At 29.9% G+C, this 18,473-nt stretch overlaps 1 protein-coding gene across 1 annotated transcript; it reads left to right on the top strand.

The window, feature by feature from the left end:
- Positions 1 to 12,032: 12,032 nt before the first annotated feature.
- LOC107170782 (uncharacterized) lies at positions 12,033 to 13,146 on the top strand. Its single transcript, XM_089223936.1, has one exon. It carries the CDS (start codon positions 12,244 to 12,246, stop codon positions 12,772 to 12,774), a length of 531 nt encoding a protein of 176 aa, XP_089080062.1. The 5' UTR covers positions 12,033 to 12,243; the 3' UTR covers positions 12,775 to 13,146.
- The last annotated feature ends 5,327 nt before the right edge of the window (positions 13,147 to 18,473 follow it).

The raw sequence follows: 18,473 nt of genomic DNA, 5'->3' as shown, positions 1-18,473 counted from the left end.
ATTTTTTTCACTATATTGTCTCATTCTGCGTTCAACCAAGGAAAGGGTGATCATTTCCCATTGTATTGTGTTTTACCTATTGCTGAGTGAGCGGAGAGAATTATAGCGTTGGTAAATGATGCGATATAACCATTAATATTAGAAAGAAATAAATGTTGTTATTACTTAATTTCAAAATGAAAGTCCAGCAATGAAATTGTTGAACACAGTTTTCTATTATAACTAATCTATTATTTTTATATATATATTTTTCTAGACTATTTAAGTACGTATATTTTGTTTTGATTATTAATATTTTATTCTGTTTGAGATTTAAATATTGTATTTGTATTAATAATTTCATAAATTAGCTCCAATTTTAATTTAATTTATAGATAAATATATACTAAATACGTTAGGTTAGGTAGTAACTGTGTATTATTGCATAAAAATCGGTGGAGCTAATGAACGTGTACCATCGCAGATGTTACTACTTCGATTAATTGTCGTTTGCGAGCAAGTATTTTTTGATCAATTGGCACGTATTAAAATCGAAGTTCAGAAACATTAAAGTTCCTACAATATTATATTGTTAGTAAAATATTTTTTATAACGCCAGCATCGAAAGTTAAGTTTTCCATAACCCTTAAACGTTGAAAAGCAACCTTTTCCATCCACCTGGTGGTAAAGTGCGTAGAATCCCAAAAATGACGGGTGGTAAATTAGAAATTTCAAAAAGTACCGAGTGGTAATGTGGAAATCTCAAAAAGTGCTAAGCGTGTTACGCTTGCTCAACCAGGTACTGAAATCAATACAACGGTCCTTACAAAACATAAATTTTTGCAGGTTACATTTTATATTATATCGTGTCATCTCTAAAGATCCGTTCTGTATGTTTCCAATAATGCCCTTCACACCCATCCATCATAGAAAATCCCCATAAAAAACTAAAAAGACAATGGTGTCGTGACCTGATTATCTAAAAAAAATGCATTACTACAATTCTTGCATAAAGTGTCGAACAAATAAGTTTATTAATCTGATTATAACCTAAGGTTGTTATACCAGAATAAAATAATATTTCTTTTATTAAATTGTTTTCGTAGAATAGTATGGTTGTTGATTTATCTTTCTAGCTATTTGCGCGATCGATGAACATAGAAGCGGCGCGACAAAAAAATAAAAAAAATAGTTGGTACCTATGTGTATGTATGGTTCGTGCGATTGGAAGGAAACTTATTTCAGTTGCGGGTTACATCTGCTTCACCCATATCCTTCATAATATGTGAAACATATTAAAATAAATGTCAGCATTATTTTTAAAAATACTCGAAAATATGAACGCAGAAATATAATAATTGTCATACTTGGTATAGTTATGATTGTTATGAATATATCGTACGTAATTAATATTTTATACTGTTTCACTATTAGTATAGGTAGATAAAACCTGAAATGATGAACATCACAAACATTTAAAATTTAATATAATTTATTTATCAATGATTAATTGTATATTATGTATATTTTTTACAGCATTTGCTAGTAAGTATATTTTACGTTTATTGTCTTATTTGTATTTTCTCATGGAATGATAAGATGATAGATCAAAAATTAACTAGGATATAATATACACTGTTGGTAGTTTTTTCAGACTCGTTTTATCTTTATTACTGCGTTTTATATGATTAAAATTACTAATAATATGCAACAACCTTTGCATAAGTATAATTAAACTCGTCAATTACTAAAATATCTCATGCATTAATTGTTTTCTAAAGTGATTAATCACAACGTAAATTTGAATGGTTATTTTTATTACCTACATGGCCAATTTGTAAATCTTATTTTGAGAAAAATTTATCTAAGTCAAATGGTTGATTTTTTACAATTTTTTTAAATATAAGTATTCTTGTTATGTAAATTACAATCTAATTTATGTTATTTATGAAAAATTATAATTTAAAAAAATATATATTGTAACTATTTAAAAATGTTCTTTTTTAAAAAATATTGATTAGAACAAAAGTTATTTAATTTGTCAGATCCCCGTGGGGCATCCTGTAAATACAATATTAGAATAGGAATCTTAAAAACGTCAACCGTTGAATGATTGACTTCTGATTTACCTAACCTAATTCTCACTGTTTACTTCAATACTTAAATAAAATTGTATACCAACCATAACATATTATGTTGCTTGAAATGTTTATCTTCGGAAACTTTACAAAATAACGACTTTCTTCATTTAACTCTCTGTCAGACTATGTATTGCAAACTTTTAATTTAAAAATAAAATATTTAGAAAATGAAAATTGTTTTATCATTAGTTTATCTTATAATATTTTTTTATCCAAGAGTTGTATCAACGGACGACTACGAATTGGTTCCCAATTATCAAATTGGTTCCCGGGATGTCTACGGATAGGGTAATCATTAGTACTCTTTTAAGAATACATATACTCTTATGAGCTCTTAAAATTTTTGTACTCTGACTTTTTTTATGTTGGCAGTAGTATGAAAAGGACAGTTCTAGACCTCCTCCCCCTTAAATTTTACATGTAAAAGGATAGACTCCTCTGTATAGGCAATTCATAGTACATGCTCCTCCCAAGCTCCTCCGAAACCGAGAATAATTAAGCAATGATACGGATACGGCAAAAGCCGAAACAATAATTGTACATTGATAAAATGATAACATATAGCACAAAGAGAATAAATACAAAAAAACAATGATAATAATTAAACAATTAACGACGGAGTGGTGTGTAGACAGGAAGGGAAACCGATTAGGAGGTACTGGCATCGCTCAGAATTACGTTCTGCGATATAACTTGTTTGACGCGAACAAATGTAATATAAAAACTCTAATTTCATAGTTTATACTTATTTAATTAACAAGAGATTTTATATACTAAATTATGTATGAAATACTTAATAGTTAATACTGAAATACATAATATATATTTTTTTGGAATGTTTAGAGTACTTTAGACGAAGACAAATGTTGTATTAAATCAGCTTTGCCTTTATTGGCTAATGAAACAATTATACAACACATTTTACGAAAATCCTAGTGTTCATTTTCTGTTTTTTTAAACATTGGGTATTCTTTTATTAATTATTTATAGTACTAGTACATAGTAGCAAATACTAACACAGACTAATTCCAATTTTCAAACAATGAGCATACAATATGTGACATGTATATCGTATTACCGTAGACTTTTCGGAGAAAAACGTCGATAACATCGATAACGTCCGTGCCATTTAAATTTATATTTATGTTATTACTTTATTAGACTAGCTTATAAGTGATCACAAGACTGTGATTATATTTCGTCAGTGGTACATTGGTTGACAACTAATGTTATAAATGTGTTATGAACGCATTAGCTATTAGTATATAGTATTAGCCTTTTGTATTAGAATATAAGAGTATATTATTGTGGTCTACGGGCAACGCTTAATGTGTAGGCGACTCCCGGAATATTTTAACTACACGGCACCCGCTTGGGAACCGTAGAGTCAGTCGTTCTAGCTCTTCTAAACCTGTACGTCGTTCCGACGAATAATAAGATAAGATATATACATAATAAAATAGAAAACATATGCAAGAATTAAAATACTTTCCCCCAAATATATAGAGTCATTACTTTAATCATAGTATGCTTGTAATCTATTTATGAAAAATATTATGTATCTACATAGTAGAAATTAATGGAACGTTATCATTTACAGAAATGGACAGTACGTATTTTTTTTTCTATGTAAAGAAGGAACTTGGTTATGTTTTTTAAATGAAATTTGTCATTAACAATGTTAGATTTTGACAGGAGCGTGGATGTGTTAACAATATAATCTGTTTTGAGAAAGTAAAACTAATTGTACCTATTTGTCACATTGTGATTTAATAAAAAATAAATAGATAGATAGGTAACGAAAAAAATTAACAATCTGTGTAAAAACCATGTACCTTCATTACAAATTAATAAAATTGAAAAACATTTTTTTTAGCATTAAAAAAAAAAAATGAGAATTCAAAATTAATTTAATTATACTATTGATGACCTATACAGTAATAATTGTAAGATATATTTGCTGTGTCTATATCCCCGACAACTATGATAAGAAATGCGCGTGCGTGAGGAATGCATTTGATAACAATATATGAATGATAATGCGATAATTATTTTACATCTTTCTTAATTATACAATATTAGAATCATATAATGATAATATTACAATATTCATTCATATATATATACATTTTATTTAGAAATCATATCATAATTATTATTTATACTATATAGAGGTAATCTTGCAAATGAGATGAGTCTGTAAAGATGTTACCGTTGAGGTAATTTTTTATTAAATTTAAATGCATTGAAAATCTACCATGGCCACCTTGATTTAATTTATTTTAGATTAAAATGGCTCTGCAAATAGGAGATCAATTCAACTCTTTTGAGCAATTTGAACAAGCGTTAATTGTTTACAAAAATGCAAAATTTATAGATTTTGGCATTAGTAACTGCAGAACGCTGAAAGCAGCGAAAATCCTGGAGAAATGGAGAACTTAAAATATTATTTTGTGAAGTATACATGCATCCATGGTGAAGTTCATAACAAAAGAAAAACATGTTTGTGGCATGGTGAGGTGCGGTCGTACGTTCAATCTGCAGAAACACACTGAGCGTACGTACCGGCCGCAATTGCTAGCTCCCGGATGGGTGACCTCCCAGGATTTTTAGCAACATATGCTTGCAAAACATACACAAACACATGTTACAACCCTACCAATTTAAAAACCTACAAACAAATACACAAAAATAATCACTAACGTACCACCCCACTCCCAATGAAAATATTGCCGCGGGTTTCCCCTACATAAAAAAAAAAACATGTTTAGAGAAAAGAGTTACATCGTTATAGTATTCTAAATAGTATACATAAATATTTATATATATATAAATAATATGTTTTGTTTTATAATACATTATTGCACAACATTATTTAGGACAATAAAACAAGAGTTTCCATCATTTATTTACTCAAAAATAAATTATATGGATAAATTCAGTGGCGTAGATACGATTTTTTTCTGGGGGGGGTTTTTAAATATTATATTAATGATACAAAATTACAAGTTATTAGTTAAACTAAAAGTCATTTTTATTTTGTTTCGAATTGATATTAGTTATAATTTTATAAATAGTTTTTATAGTTTTATATTAATATAGTTTGTAATAATAATTTATAAAATAAAATCCACTCGACGTTTGTTTTTAGATAATTCGTCCAACACTTCCTTTGCATCCACTGATATTGAACGATGAATGCACAACATTTCCAATCCATTTAATCTTTTCTAAAAATTTAAAATATCATTCATATTTTTATTTAATTAAATATACAGTTCCTATATATATTATATTATATAAATACCTCTGACATTGTATTCCTTAGGTACGTTTTAATTCTCTTCAATGATGAAAAAGATCTTTCGGATGAAGCTGTTGAAACAGGGAGAGTTGCTAAAATCTGTAGTAATTTATGAATATTTGGATACTAACCGTTATCGCTGTTTTTGTCAATTTTATAATTGGTTACTAATTCAGTAATACTTATCGAGGCATCGCTATGATAAAATTGTTATCGACGATAATTATTTGTCGGGCTATATAATTTATTATTCGTACCGTTGGCAAATTGCCGAAGTCTCTTAACGCAACAATTTTCGTTCATTGTATGAACAAATAAATAATGAAAAATGCTCTAAAAACTAAGAAAATGCACTAAAATCGTCGAAAAATGCAAAAAAAAAATATTGCTTTAAAATAATCAGTACCTATCACAAATGATAAAATGCCAATATAAAAAGACTTTCGTTTTTGGTGGTTGGGGGGGGGGGGTGGAAACCCCTTACACCCCCCCCCCCCGTAACTACGCCACTGGATAAATTAGTACCTATTGGATAAAATGTGTGATACTCATAATCACGAAATAAATTAAATACTATTTAATAATTTACCTAACCAACGCCGTATGACTGCTAAAGATAAATCGGATATTATTCAATTGATGATTTAAAAAATAATAGAGTAGAAAAATATTGGATTTGGAAAAATTTTAAAAATGTGCTTGAGTCACTACTAATGTGATGAACTGATGAATAATTATTTCAATTTTTTTTATGTTTAGATTGTTTAGCAAAGACTGTTATATAACTGAAGTTTCATAGTTTATGTTTTTAAGTGACAGATTGTGGACTTTTTTATTTTTATATTTTCAATTGAAGACTGATATTACTGAATTATTATTTTAGATTCCGAACGAAGTGATAAATGTATTGATTTTACATTTTTACAATGATGTGTGTTTTTTTTTTTGTGTGTGTGTCTGTGTACAGCATGACTAGTCGAAATAATGCTTCGATTTCAAACTTTGGGGGTGGTTTCCGATGTAAAAGTGAATATCCTTGGTGCATTATAGAGGTCAAAAGTAAACATTTTTCAACAGTTTTCAAAAAAATCGAGAAAAACAAAAAAAAAATGACAGAAAAACGGTAATTTTTACGCAAAACCAGTTTTCGACCAAATCGATATTTTTATATGGTTGTAATTCAAAAACTAATCACTGTAAATAATTGAAATTTTCACCAAATTTTAATGTTAAGGATATCTATATACAGTTTAATTTTCAAATTTTTTCGAGTTATTTATAGACCACTGAAATTTTCAATTTTTTTGAGAATTTTTTTTTGAAGTGTCGGTAAAAAATGTTGGACGACCAAAAAACTTGAAAATTTAATACAAGGTTTCTTATGAGTTGTTGTTATTGTAGCTAAAAAAATTTAAAATCGTAATTCACAATTTTTTTTAATAAGCGTTTATAATTCAAAATTTTACGAAATCTGTCGAAAACGCGAAAATTTAATTTACAAGTAATTTTGAAGTTGAAAAATCATAAAATTGTTTGCGGTTATAACTAAGAATTAAGAATACAACACTAAGTTTTTCATAAGTTTTCCTTCAAGTAGCTATAGAGAAAACTTGAAGCATCATTATAGGAAAAATTTTAAGTGCGTTTGAATTTTAAATTTTTACGAAATAGCGTAACGATAACGATTTATCCTGAAACGATTTTAAATTTGTTAATATTCAAAAAGAATAAGTCGTAGATACTTGAAAATTTAATCAGTTATTTAGATTGGCATTTTCTTTACATGATTTAATTTTCAAAATATTTTGACTTTTTTTGAGATATTTATAGACGACTGAAATTTTCAATTTGTCTGAAAATATTTTTTTGAAGTGTCGATAAATTTTTTTTGGCCCTATAAAAATACTTGAAATTTTAATACAAAGTTTCTCATAAGTTATTCTTATAGTGATTAAAAAATTATAAGAATACATAGGCACAATTTTCTTTTATTAGCATTTGAAGTTCAAATATTGACAACAATTCGTCAAAACCTTGAATATATTTTTTTTTTGTGTCTGTCATCTCGTTTTGGGGCAGTAAAAGTGCTTCGATTTTTAACTTCAGTACCTTATTCGATCAGAAAGTGCATCTAGTTGGTACTTTAGTGGTCAAAAGTATATTTTTCTAAATAATCGGGATAAACAAACTAAAAATTAAAGGAAAAATGGGAAATTTTACGCACAATAAGTTTTTGACAAAATCGATTTTGATTATTGATGTAACTTTAAAACAAATGACCATTGATACATGAAATTTTCACCGAATGTTTTTATAAGTATATTCTATCCACCATAAAATTTTCAAAAATTTTTGACTTATGTTGTACTATTCATAGCTATATGCAATTTTCGATCATTATTAGTTTTTTTTAAAATTAATATCGATAAAAATTTGGTTTTTGGGTAGAAAATATTGAAGATTTAATACAAGGCTCTTAATATATTGTTACAATAGCACTTGAAAAATAAAATAAATTTATAGTCACAATTTTTCTTTATAAGCATTCAAATTTTGAATTTTGACATAATACGTAATAATCACAAAAATTCGCAAATTGTTTTAAGCTAGAAATTCATAGAAAATTTTCTTTTTAATTCTAAGATTTGAAAATTTAATACAAGATTCCTTAAAAATTTATCTGATTTTCAATATATCCTATACATGATTATTATAACGACTATTATAATATTATTAAATGAACAAGTTGACGCGGTCCCGCGTAATAGCCGTTTGAATTTGAAACGCAAACGGCCTTTGCGTGGAAACCCGCGCCGTCACTTCTGTGTTCAACCGCCAATCGACGACGGCCGACACCGACACGCGCGATAAGCGCGACTGGAAATGTCGACCGCCCGTACCGTGAACCGGCTCGTAGAGAGTTAGTTCTATGGCCGCGCTCGAGTGACAATTACCTCACCACCAACGTCCTCGCACGTTCCGTACCCCACCACCACACTACTATTTGTTTTAAAAGTAGTTTTTCATCAACACTGTTGTGCGACTTTTTCTGAGTTGTTCAACCACACATTCTCTTTTCTTTTTTTTTTTCTGTTTCCTTAAATATACCAACAACCACCGCACTTCTGCTACCTAAAAAAACGTGTGTTTCTTTTTTATTAAACTCCACCACACTCACCTTTATGGTATACGTCCAGGACCGCCACAAAGTGTTGCAATCAGTGTCGTCTACATTTTCACTACTTACAGCATTTTTAAAAAATTTTTTTCATTTGTTTTACTCAATTTAAATGTAATGGAAATAATGATAAAATAAAATAATTTAACATCATTGATGTTTTCACCGAATCAAAAACACCATATTAAAAAATTACTAACTAAGAACAGTTCTATACTATCAAACTAAACAATTTTAGTTTAAATCATTATTTTTATATCAATAAATCATCATTCCAATAGAAATTGCTGTATACGAAAGCAAAATTTTTTAGTAAAAATTAGTGCATTACCAATATAAACTGGAAATAATTCATTTTAAATGAAAAATTACACTTTAAACAACATTTTTAATTCAAAGTAATTTGGGTGTGCTGATTAAGGACTTAGGGGTGCTAACCACCCCCCGGCACCCCCATATGTGTGCCAATACTACCTACCGTAGGTCACTATAATGGATGTGTTAATTTTGAATGAAATGACAGGTATCATTGTACACGAATGTAACATTCGTTACACTTAATATATATATAAATATTACACCTACACTTAACACACACTAGTAGGATAAATAAGACAGTTCTAGCCACTGATCCTGCTGGCTGATCCCTATGCTGGCTTGCTGATCCCTAACTATATATCCTTGACTCACTGCTGAAACCCGGTCGCGCGCGTGCGCGACGTATATTTACCGTCACCTTCTTGTCGAACATCGCTGGCCCACCGGTCGCATACGAGTAAGCTATTTGATGAAAAATGTACAGCGTCAATCATTATGTTCGTTATGTCTGAAATCCTTTTCATCAATGTCTGGATTGATTGTTCATTTACAGAGTATACATAATGTAAATATTGAGACGAAATTGCTACATTTTCAAAATATAGAAGGTAAACTAATTTATTACTACATTGTTGGTGTTGTATGTATGTGCTCTGACTCAGTGAATACCATAATTGCTGGTAAATATCGTACTTGGTAATTTTGTTATTTGTGTCTAATATTGTTTAATTCTGCCTAGGATAACGATATAAGTACCTGGAGAAATGTTGTGTTTTTTGTGTTTTATTGTGAAACTGTCGATGACTGGATCAGTTTTATTTTTATAAAGTATTCATTATGTGAGCGTTAAATTAAAGTAGGTAGATAAATATTCTGGGTACCTAATAAGTTAATTTTTTTTTACTTTATCATATTTTGAATCTGTATGTACTATTTACCAAGGCTGGGCAAATTAATGATTTTTGTAACTGCAATTAATTAAAATCATTCAATATTTAAACTTGTTAATACCCATTTTTATAACCACTAAAACTTAAGAGGTAAGTTATTTTGATATAAATATGGGGAGAATATCTATTGGTCAGTTATACATTTAGGTTACAATTATAATATACAACTCTGACATAATATAATTTTCTTAACTTTATAAAGAACACTGTAGCAATTTTTTGTTGCAATATTATTTTTACTATGTTATTAACAAGTTTTGTTTGATCAATTAGATTCAATATCTGAGGGTAAAACATTAATTTGCCCTGCCTTGGTGAATATAAAATAGTACATACAGATTCAAAATATGATAAAGTAAAATAAATTAACTTACTAGGTACCCAGAATATTTATGTATCTACTTTTATTTAAGTCAAATATTTACCAGCAATAATTGTATTCTCTGAGCCAGACCACCTGCATACAACACCAACAATGTAGTAATAAATTAGTTTACCTATCTCCTCTTCATCGTTTAATATGTTCCGGAGTTCTCACCCTTTTTGGATTATCAGGATTATCTTTAGTTTCACTGTTCATTTTAAAAGAATTAATAATTTAATACAACATAAAATATGATTTAACAATAGGCAAACGATGGAAGAACTGAGAACTGACTGATTAAGATCAATAAAATAGTACTGCTCTTGCTAATATTATAAATAATAATTGCTATTAAAATAGTCGTTACTCCCTATTTACTTATTTGCAAAGAGGTAATAGTATAGTAAAATACTTTAATATACCATTTTATAAAATAAAAATAATATTATATAATATTATATTACAATTTACTATTTTGCTATTAATAAACATTTATTTTAATAGGTAGTATTATTATTTTTAATGGTTTGGTGGGGGATCGTACCAAACTTTAAATTATCGTATTTTCCCACCAAGATCGTATCATCTGGCAAGGTCATCAAGTTTCAGACTTTCAGTTGAAGTTTGAAAAACAAAACATTGATATTCTCGTTATCATTGTTATCATAGTCCGTCTTATCACAGTTTCATGAGATTTGACGTCATGGATTCTACAAAAAATTTTTCCTGCTAAGAGCCATTCGTGTGTGTAGCCGTTCTCTTACAACTGATAAGAACTAAGAAAAAAAAAGAAAAACTTGTACAAATCATGTATACCAACACTGAAACATAAACTCCCTAACTGAATTTATAAAACTTATATATCTTATGTAATAATATGTATTTATATTCAGTATTAAGATACACATAAGTGCCATACTGTATGCAATGTCACAAATTAACGTTCATGCAATGTTCAATTATAATTATAATTATAAATTATATTATATTATATTTTAAATTATAATTATAATTATAATGTTGTATTGAAATAATATTTTTTAAGCGTTAACCAACAGCTGCGGCCTGCAATTATAATAATATTACTGTATTTATAAGTTCAAAAACATAATAATTATAATTTCATTATTATAAACAAAAGCATTAATTTATTAGAATATCATAGCACAAGCTTTTACACAGACTGATACTAAATTATTATTTGGAATATTTACCTTAGTTTTGGTTGGCATGAGATACTAATTGATATGTTCGTTATTCTTTTTCTTATTATTTTTAAGAGAACGGCTTTTGGCCCGTCGCATACTTGTGCGAGATATATATTATTACTTATCATATTACTGTTATCGTATTATCATATTACCGTTATCACTTATCATATTATCAAAGCAACAATTCCGACTCAGAAAAAACTACAAAATATCAGATCGGGTATCGACCCTCGACCCCCATTTTATAGGTTGACGTTTTAATCCACTGGGCTACCTGGTCGTATAACAATGTTTTGTTATTTTCACTTATTTAACTAGAGCAGGGAGTCTTAGGCGGGTTTTTTCAAAGGCTTATTGTGAGCATGGGATCTGCGTTGTCCTTTGACGGCAGATACACTCCACCCAGTTTGTCATCAGCGCATGCGTAGACAAGATGTCCTAAGACATCTAGAGTCTAGAGACTCCTGATTGTAAGAGTCAGCAGTCGTTTACCTACCATAATCCGTAGTTCACGTAAAAATCGCTCGTTCCGTATTAAAAATATTTTTGTGAGTTTTTATTTTACTGTTTAAAATAAATATTAACATGGCTGCCGTATACCCGAAACAATTTAATACGTTCCACCTACACCGCCAGCTAAACTCATCGAATCCGCAAGCTACACACTTGATTTTGCAGCCCGTAAGTTTGTGCATATCGGTATTGACCCGAGTTAAGTATCAAGTTGTTGTCTATTGATTAACTTCATCGTGACATGTCAAAATCACACCAGATTTTCTAAGACGCATATTTTCGCTGATGGGGAATTTTCTGTCATTTGTATTGGAGGAACCCCAGAAATATAAGCGTATGTTATTTTTGGAATCCGAATTTTATAAAATATCCAGCATGATGTACAGTGGTGAAAATGTGCTTGTAATTGAATCAAAAACCGAAGACGGATGCAGAGTACTCTTAAATCGAGCTGATCTTATTAGGCTTCAATATCTCGAATGCTGTATTTTCGAGTGTATTGTGCGTAAAGAAATTTACACCACTCCATTAATTATAAAACAGACTGATAAATTTGCGGCATACCTACGTGAGATATGCGATCTCGCCACCGCACCGCCACCGCCACCGCCACCGCCACCGCCACCGCAAGATTTAGAAGAGATGATAACATTCGTTAAGAACGTGGAAAACGATCGAACCCAGAAAACTTGTCCAAACTTGGTCAGCCAAATACAAATATGCGCAGCTTTTCAACTGGCAGAATCTGTGCTAAATCGGATGTCGCATGAGGTAATTCATAAATATATATTATTATATGCAGGAAAATATATTTAATAAAAAAATTTTTAGTCACAGAATCGTGAAATTGATTCACTGTTGTCATCATGCTTTTCACCTATATCTAGCATACACGACGATCCGCTACTCAGATGCGCGTCACCCAGACAGTCAGAGGTAATTTACGTAAACATTTTTGTAAATAAAAAATACCAGATGAGATTCATAACTAACGATCATGTGATCTAAATGATGGACCAGATTATTTCAGGACACTATCACCATTTCAATTCATTACACCACCACCGTCTCATTCAACAAGCACCAGTACGCAATGTTAAGTGACGACTATTCTAATATTTGTACATAATTTAATATTTGATCATAATTTATATGAAAATAAAAACAAGCGTGATATTTAAAAACAAATTTTTTTTCATTTATTTGAAAATAAGGCACAACATATTTACAAGGCATTAACAAGGTTAAAGTTTTCTAACATCACCACTAAACGGATTATAAGTTATAATCTGGTCATGTAGTATTAAACAAGTCTGCAGTCTTTTCTGGAATAACTGTCCGTTTCAAAGTCTATTCGTAGGTCGATGATCTTACGTTGTCTTTCTGGTACGACAAATCAACAACGACTATTGGAACATAGTTTTGAAAAATATGTTTTGATAACAATGGTTCACAACAATCTCTTTCGTAATACGATTTTTGAAAGTCTGTATAAGATTTGTAGAGTATGCTGGTGGTATTATTTTTAAAATCTGCTCGAAAGTCTTCATATGGATACAATTCAGAGTTGAAATGCACCTTAAGATTTTTTATTTGACAGTGATCAAACCGCCTAGCGTCAGTTCGATATTGTTTTTTCTATTTGTTTGTAATCGAAACAAAACAAATCTTGGTTTTTTTTAGTTAACTGCTAGACTTCCACGAATGAGAAGTATTTCTAGGGAGCACGGGATACTCACATAGATCCCCGGTTCTGAACGCGCACGATAACGTTCTACGAGAATCTAATACTTTTAATAACTTTAATTTTTCTTTATCAATGACTTTGATAATAGGCATATTCCAAGTCACCTTAGTCAGTTTAATTGTAATTGTTTTATTTTTATCGACGGCAGCGGTTGCACCTTCGCCCACTACATGTATCGCATCAAGGTCGGTAGATGCGCGATTTAAAATCAGTTGCTGATTGCAATTGAGTAATATTTTTTTGTAATCTTCACAAAATTCGAAAACTTAGTTTAGAGGAATACACCCGGAAAATAAAATTTTTTTATCTTCACTATCCATTGTCAAGTCCCAAGCCGCATTCTCTAATGCATTCAAATCGTTTGGAGTATACGAGTAGTATGCTTTCAAGCAAGACAACACTCCGGGTGATTTCAATTTCTGTATTTCTATTCCGTTTATTTCATATCACATCTCGGAGAATAAAAATACTAATCCTTTATTTGAAAAACGAACTTCCCCCACTGCATCGGCTGGCTTGTTAACTTTGCCATTGATGTATATATTATAACTCTCACACGGAAAAGTGTAAGAATCTATGTTCTTAACGTTAATTCTAATTTCCTCATTATATGATAGAGCTGTGCTTGAATACGGCGTGAACGAATGGCAACTCTTTTGTGCTATCTTACAATCGACGACATAGTCGGCCGTCACGTCTAAATATGAGTCATCCATCTGCAAAGAACGAAGAAAATTTAAATTATTTTTCGTGAGCTTGATCTCGGTTTTTTTCGGTTTAGATGTAGACTTCTTAACAGCAGGCGGTATACTGAGAGGTTTTTTGATTGTAGCTCTTTTTATATTAAATTTGAGTGCTATATCCAAGCGTTATTTGTAAACGAACTGTTATCGGTTCACCACGCAGATTAATTAGACAATTGTTCTGATCTTTTAGCACAATATTTACCTTGGTTATTGAAGTCGTGTTGAGACCATAAAAACTGGATGCCTAGGTACCTCAACAATTTTATATCCAATAGGAACAGTAGGATAAAGTTCGTGTATGATCTTGCTCAGTGCTCCGTCACAGAATGATAATCTGGTGTCTTTTCATTATTCACCTTTGCATATCTCATGATTGCCTGAGTCAATCCATCCCGAGTTCCTATAACGACATCAGAATAAATTAACCATCACATTTTTTTTATATAAATAAACTCGTTACCTTTCTCAATCATGAGCAGAATGTCATAATCATGAATTAATTCCAGCTGTTGACCAGTGTATTTTAACATGCAGTCAAAACTAAATCCAGGTGCTGTATAGTAAAATGATGGGTCCAGGTGGTAAGTGGTTATACAGAGTCTCTGAAGTTTTCAAACACGTCAGTCAACAATAGTACATCGATTTTTAAATAAAGGTCTGAGTATTCCCTAGTGTTTGACAGTCGAAATGGTTCCAAACTGCATGTCTTTGCATGTTCGTAATCTTCATCTTTATATATGATGTGATTCTTCCAATGAAATCTACTTTTGCCGGTAAACTTGTTTCGTCAAGTTTATCCCAATCATCTGTATAACCGTACGGGTTAGGTTTGGTAGATCCTGTGTAGAAAAATGTTTGGCACTATCTCTAAATTTTTCAAATCCTGGTGTAATTAAATTTTTTGAAAGTGTCGATAAACTGGAGGCCATAAATCTTAGTGTGTCGATGAATCTTATTGTGAAGGAGTTGCTAATGTATTTTGAAAACGTAATAAACTTTTCTTTACTGTTCGGTATTACCGAAATAGAATTTTTATCATAGCGTAGACACGGGGGGGATATGGGGGGATGGATCCCCCATGGACTTTTTAAATATATATATATATATATACTTTATATAAAATACCAAAAATAGAAAAACTGATATATACCATTGATTTTAGAATATACAGATAAGCGGTGATATAGGAATATTCAGCGACCACAATTTTGTTCACGACAGAGGTCGTTGTAGTATTCTTTTAGTATTTACCGTGAACATTTAATTATTTTTTTTGCCGTGCTGGCATAAAATCTTATCTACATTATACAACCGGAGACCGGTTATTAGGTACTTTGTTTCCTTTGAAACACAATCACATTCACCTTTACGTATTTACATAATATATAATATTAACAAAATAAATATTAATAAAATAAAGATTAAACTGTTTATTTTTATTTGTAATAATTCATTTAACATTTTTAAATTGTATGTAAACATCATAAATAATTGATTTATAATCAATTTGAAAAATAATTATTAAAATCAAGAAGTTACAAAGTTCAGTTAAATACGTCAAATTTACATAGAGGTACACTTAAAACTAAATATGACTCAGAATTTTTAATTTTGCTAATTTGATTTGATGAGTTGTAGTTGAAAATGTTTTTGAAGTCCTAAAAATTTTACATATTAATAATTTTTCTAAAATAGAAACATAATGATCTGTGCACTTGTTATTCTCTTCGTCAATCCAATTTGATATTAATTCATCATTTTTCAAAACTGTTAATAAGTTCGATCTTAATTTTTTCTTATGTTGAAATTTCTCAAATATTGTTTCAAATATAGACAAAGTACGATCTATTACGTGATTTAATTGTTTTGACGGCGCCATGAGTCCTGTATGTTTTTCGATATCAGAATAATTTTTATGAATTAACAGTATTTGATTCTTGTCATTCAAACTTTTTTCTATTATTAGATTTATCTTACATTCGATACAATTAAATTTTTTTAAACATTTATAAGCCAGGTATCCTGAAAAATATGTCACTGAACAGTCTTCCAACGTTATAGCTTCATTAATTTTTTTCGTGTTACATTTTTCTGATATTACTTTGATTGTTGAAGAAGACGATGACGAGGATTCTGTGTCCGAACAGGATTCTGACCCTTCATTAATGTTTTTTTCAGGTGTAATAACATCTTGTACTAAAGCAGGATCGTTTATGTTTTGACTATTTTCACAGTTAGTACCTTTTGAAGTTATTAAGGAAAACACGCATGTGCTTCTGAATGAAGTTCTGATTGTTCTCGCCGTAGGATTTTTATTATACCCGCCTTTCTGTCGGAAAATTGAAAAAAGGTTTTCTAGTGTATCCTGATTTAATCTATTTGTAAATAGGAACTGAATATTATTGTTTTTTTTTTCATCGTCAAAAAAACTCAAAACTCCGTTTATAGTTTGAGTGAATCCGCTAAAGCATGGTGGGCAAGTTACTTTGCCTTTACTATTGATTTTGAAAAGATCATTGAAATAATTTTTTGCATTTACTAGAAATTGTTTAACTACGCCGAAATTGGTTAATGCACAATTATATGGATTATCACTGAACAAATTTCTGCTGTTTAGACAGTCAAATAGATTATTCATGAACTCTATAAAATCTGCTGTATCGGATGCAGTTTTACTTTTCAATTCGGCTGTAGATATACATGTTCGTAAAGCAGATGCCACTGAGTGACTAAAAATTTGAGTAGCCAATTTAACACTCATTTTTTGAAATGAGTTAGGGTGTATATGAGCCTCAGTTATTTTAAGAAGAGCGTTACTTTTTTTATTTTTTTTGTCTATGTTATAAGTTGCTATGACATCATTAAAAGACATCATTTTTTCATTCTTTTTAAAAGTGTTTCCGATAAAATTATTTCTTACAATTTTAAGGAGATGAGGCGTGTCAAATAAAGAAATAATTTTATTTTCATTTACATAAAAATATGGCTTATTTTCCGTAACATTTAACGATTTCAGGGCACTTTGGTTATTCGAACCTTGATCACAAATTATAACTTTGGGTGAAATACCAATATCAAAAAGTTCTTGCAATACATTTATAATTAGGTTTTTGAGAAGTGCATGTTTAACAGCAGAATGAGCAAGGAAATAAGAAACAGGGATTTTCCAGGGTGAATATATACCTCTTGCCATGAAGACTAAACAGCTATTTGTAGTATTACTTGTCCTTCCGTATCTACCCAGATCTTCGTAACCTTCTATAAAGTCGAAATCTTTAGAATACTCTAAAAGTTCTTTTATTGACATTTCATCGAAAGAAATACTACAGGCTTTTTCTTTGTACTCCTTATACTCAAATTTTTTTTTTAAATGGCCGAGAAATATTTTATTGAAACCTGGTAAAAATTTGGATTGACCAATCCAACCTCGGACTGTCGACGGACCTGGTAGGTTAAGGTTCTGTAATCTTAAGAAATTATATGTTGCTGGTGATTTATAAAACATTGTTAATGCTAGATTTTTTTCCTCGGTGGTCCATTGGCGACGTTTATTTCTAAACTGCATTGTAACAATAGCTCTTGAATTATTGGATGGAAAATTATGTGAGGAAATTAAATTTTTTAATTGGTTACGGTTTTTTAAATTATTTATTCTATTTTTCAATTTGGAAATGTGTTTTTTTTTATTTTGCATTATATGTTTTTGATTAAATATTTTTTGTTTTAATTTTTTTTTCCTAGGAGTATCAACGTCCATATCATAATTTTGTTTTCTCTTTGGTGTAATAGGACTAGGTATATCAATTATATCGGATATATTGGTTGTAGTATCTTTTGAAGGACTAGGAAATACTAGCTCAACACACTCTGTATTACTGATTTTTGTGTAATCTTTTGATTTTTCAAATCTAATGGGAGTTGTAGGCGAAAATTCGGAAACAACTAGTCCAACACTCAAACTACTACCTACAATAAAGTTAAACAATTTACGAAAATTAACGATATTTTTAATTTCAAATGTT

The sequence above is a fragment of the Diuraphis noxia genome, unplaced genomic scaffold, assembly GCF_037042655.1.
Source record: "Diuraphis noxia isolate RWA-SAM2 unplaced genomic scaffold, SU_Dnox_SAM2 contig0003, whole genome shotgun sequence".
NCBI lineage: Eukaryota > Metazoa > Arthropoda > Insecta > Hemiptera > Aphididae > Diuraphis > Diuraphis noxia.
The sequence above is the reverse complement of the archived record's forward strand: the minus strand, read 5'-3'. Positions and strand labels throughout refer to the sequence as shown.

What these genes read in the sequence shown, in the direction of transcription:
- LOC107170782 (XM_089223936.1), top strand. Translation starts at nt 12,244, where the DNA reads ATGGGGAATTTTCTGTCATTTGTATTGGAGGAACCCCAGAAATATAAG.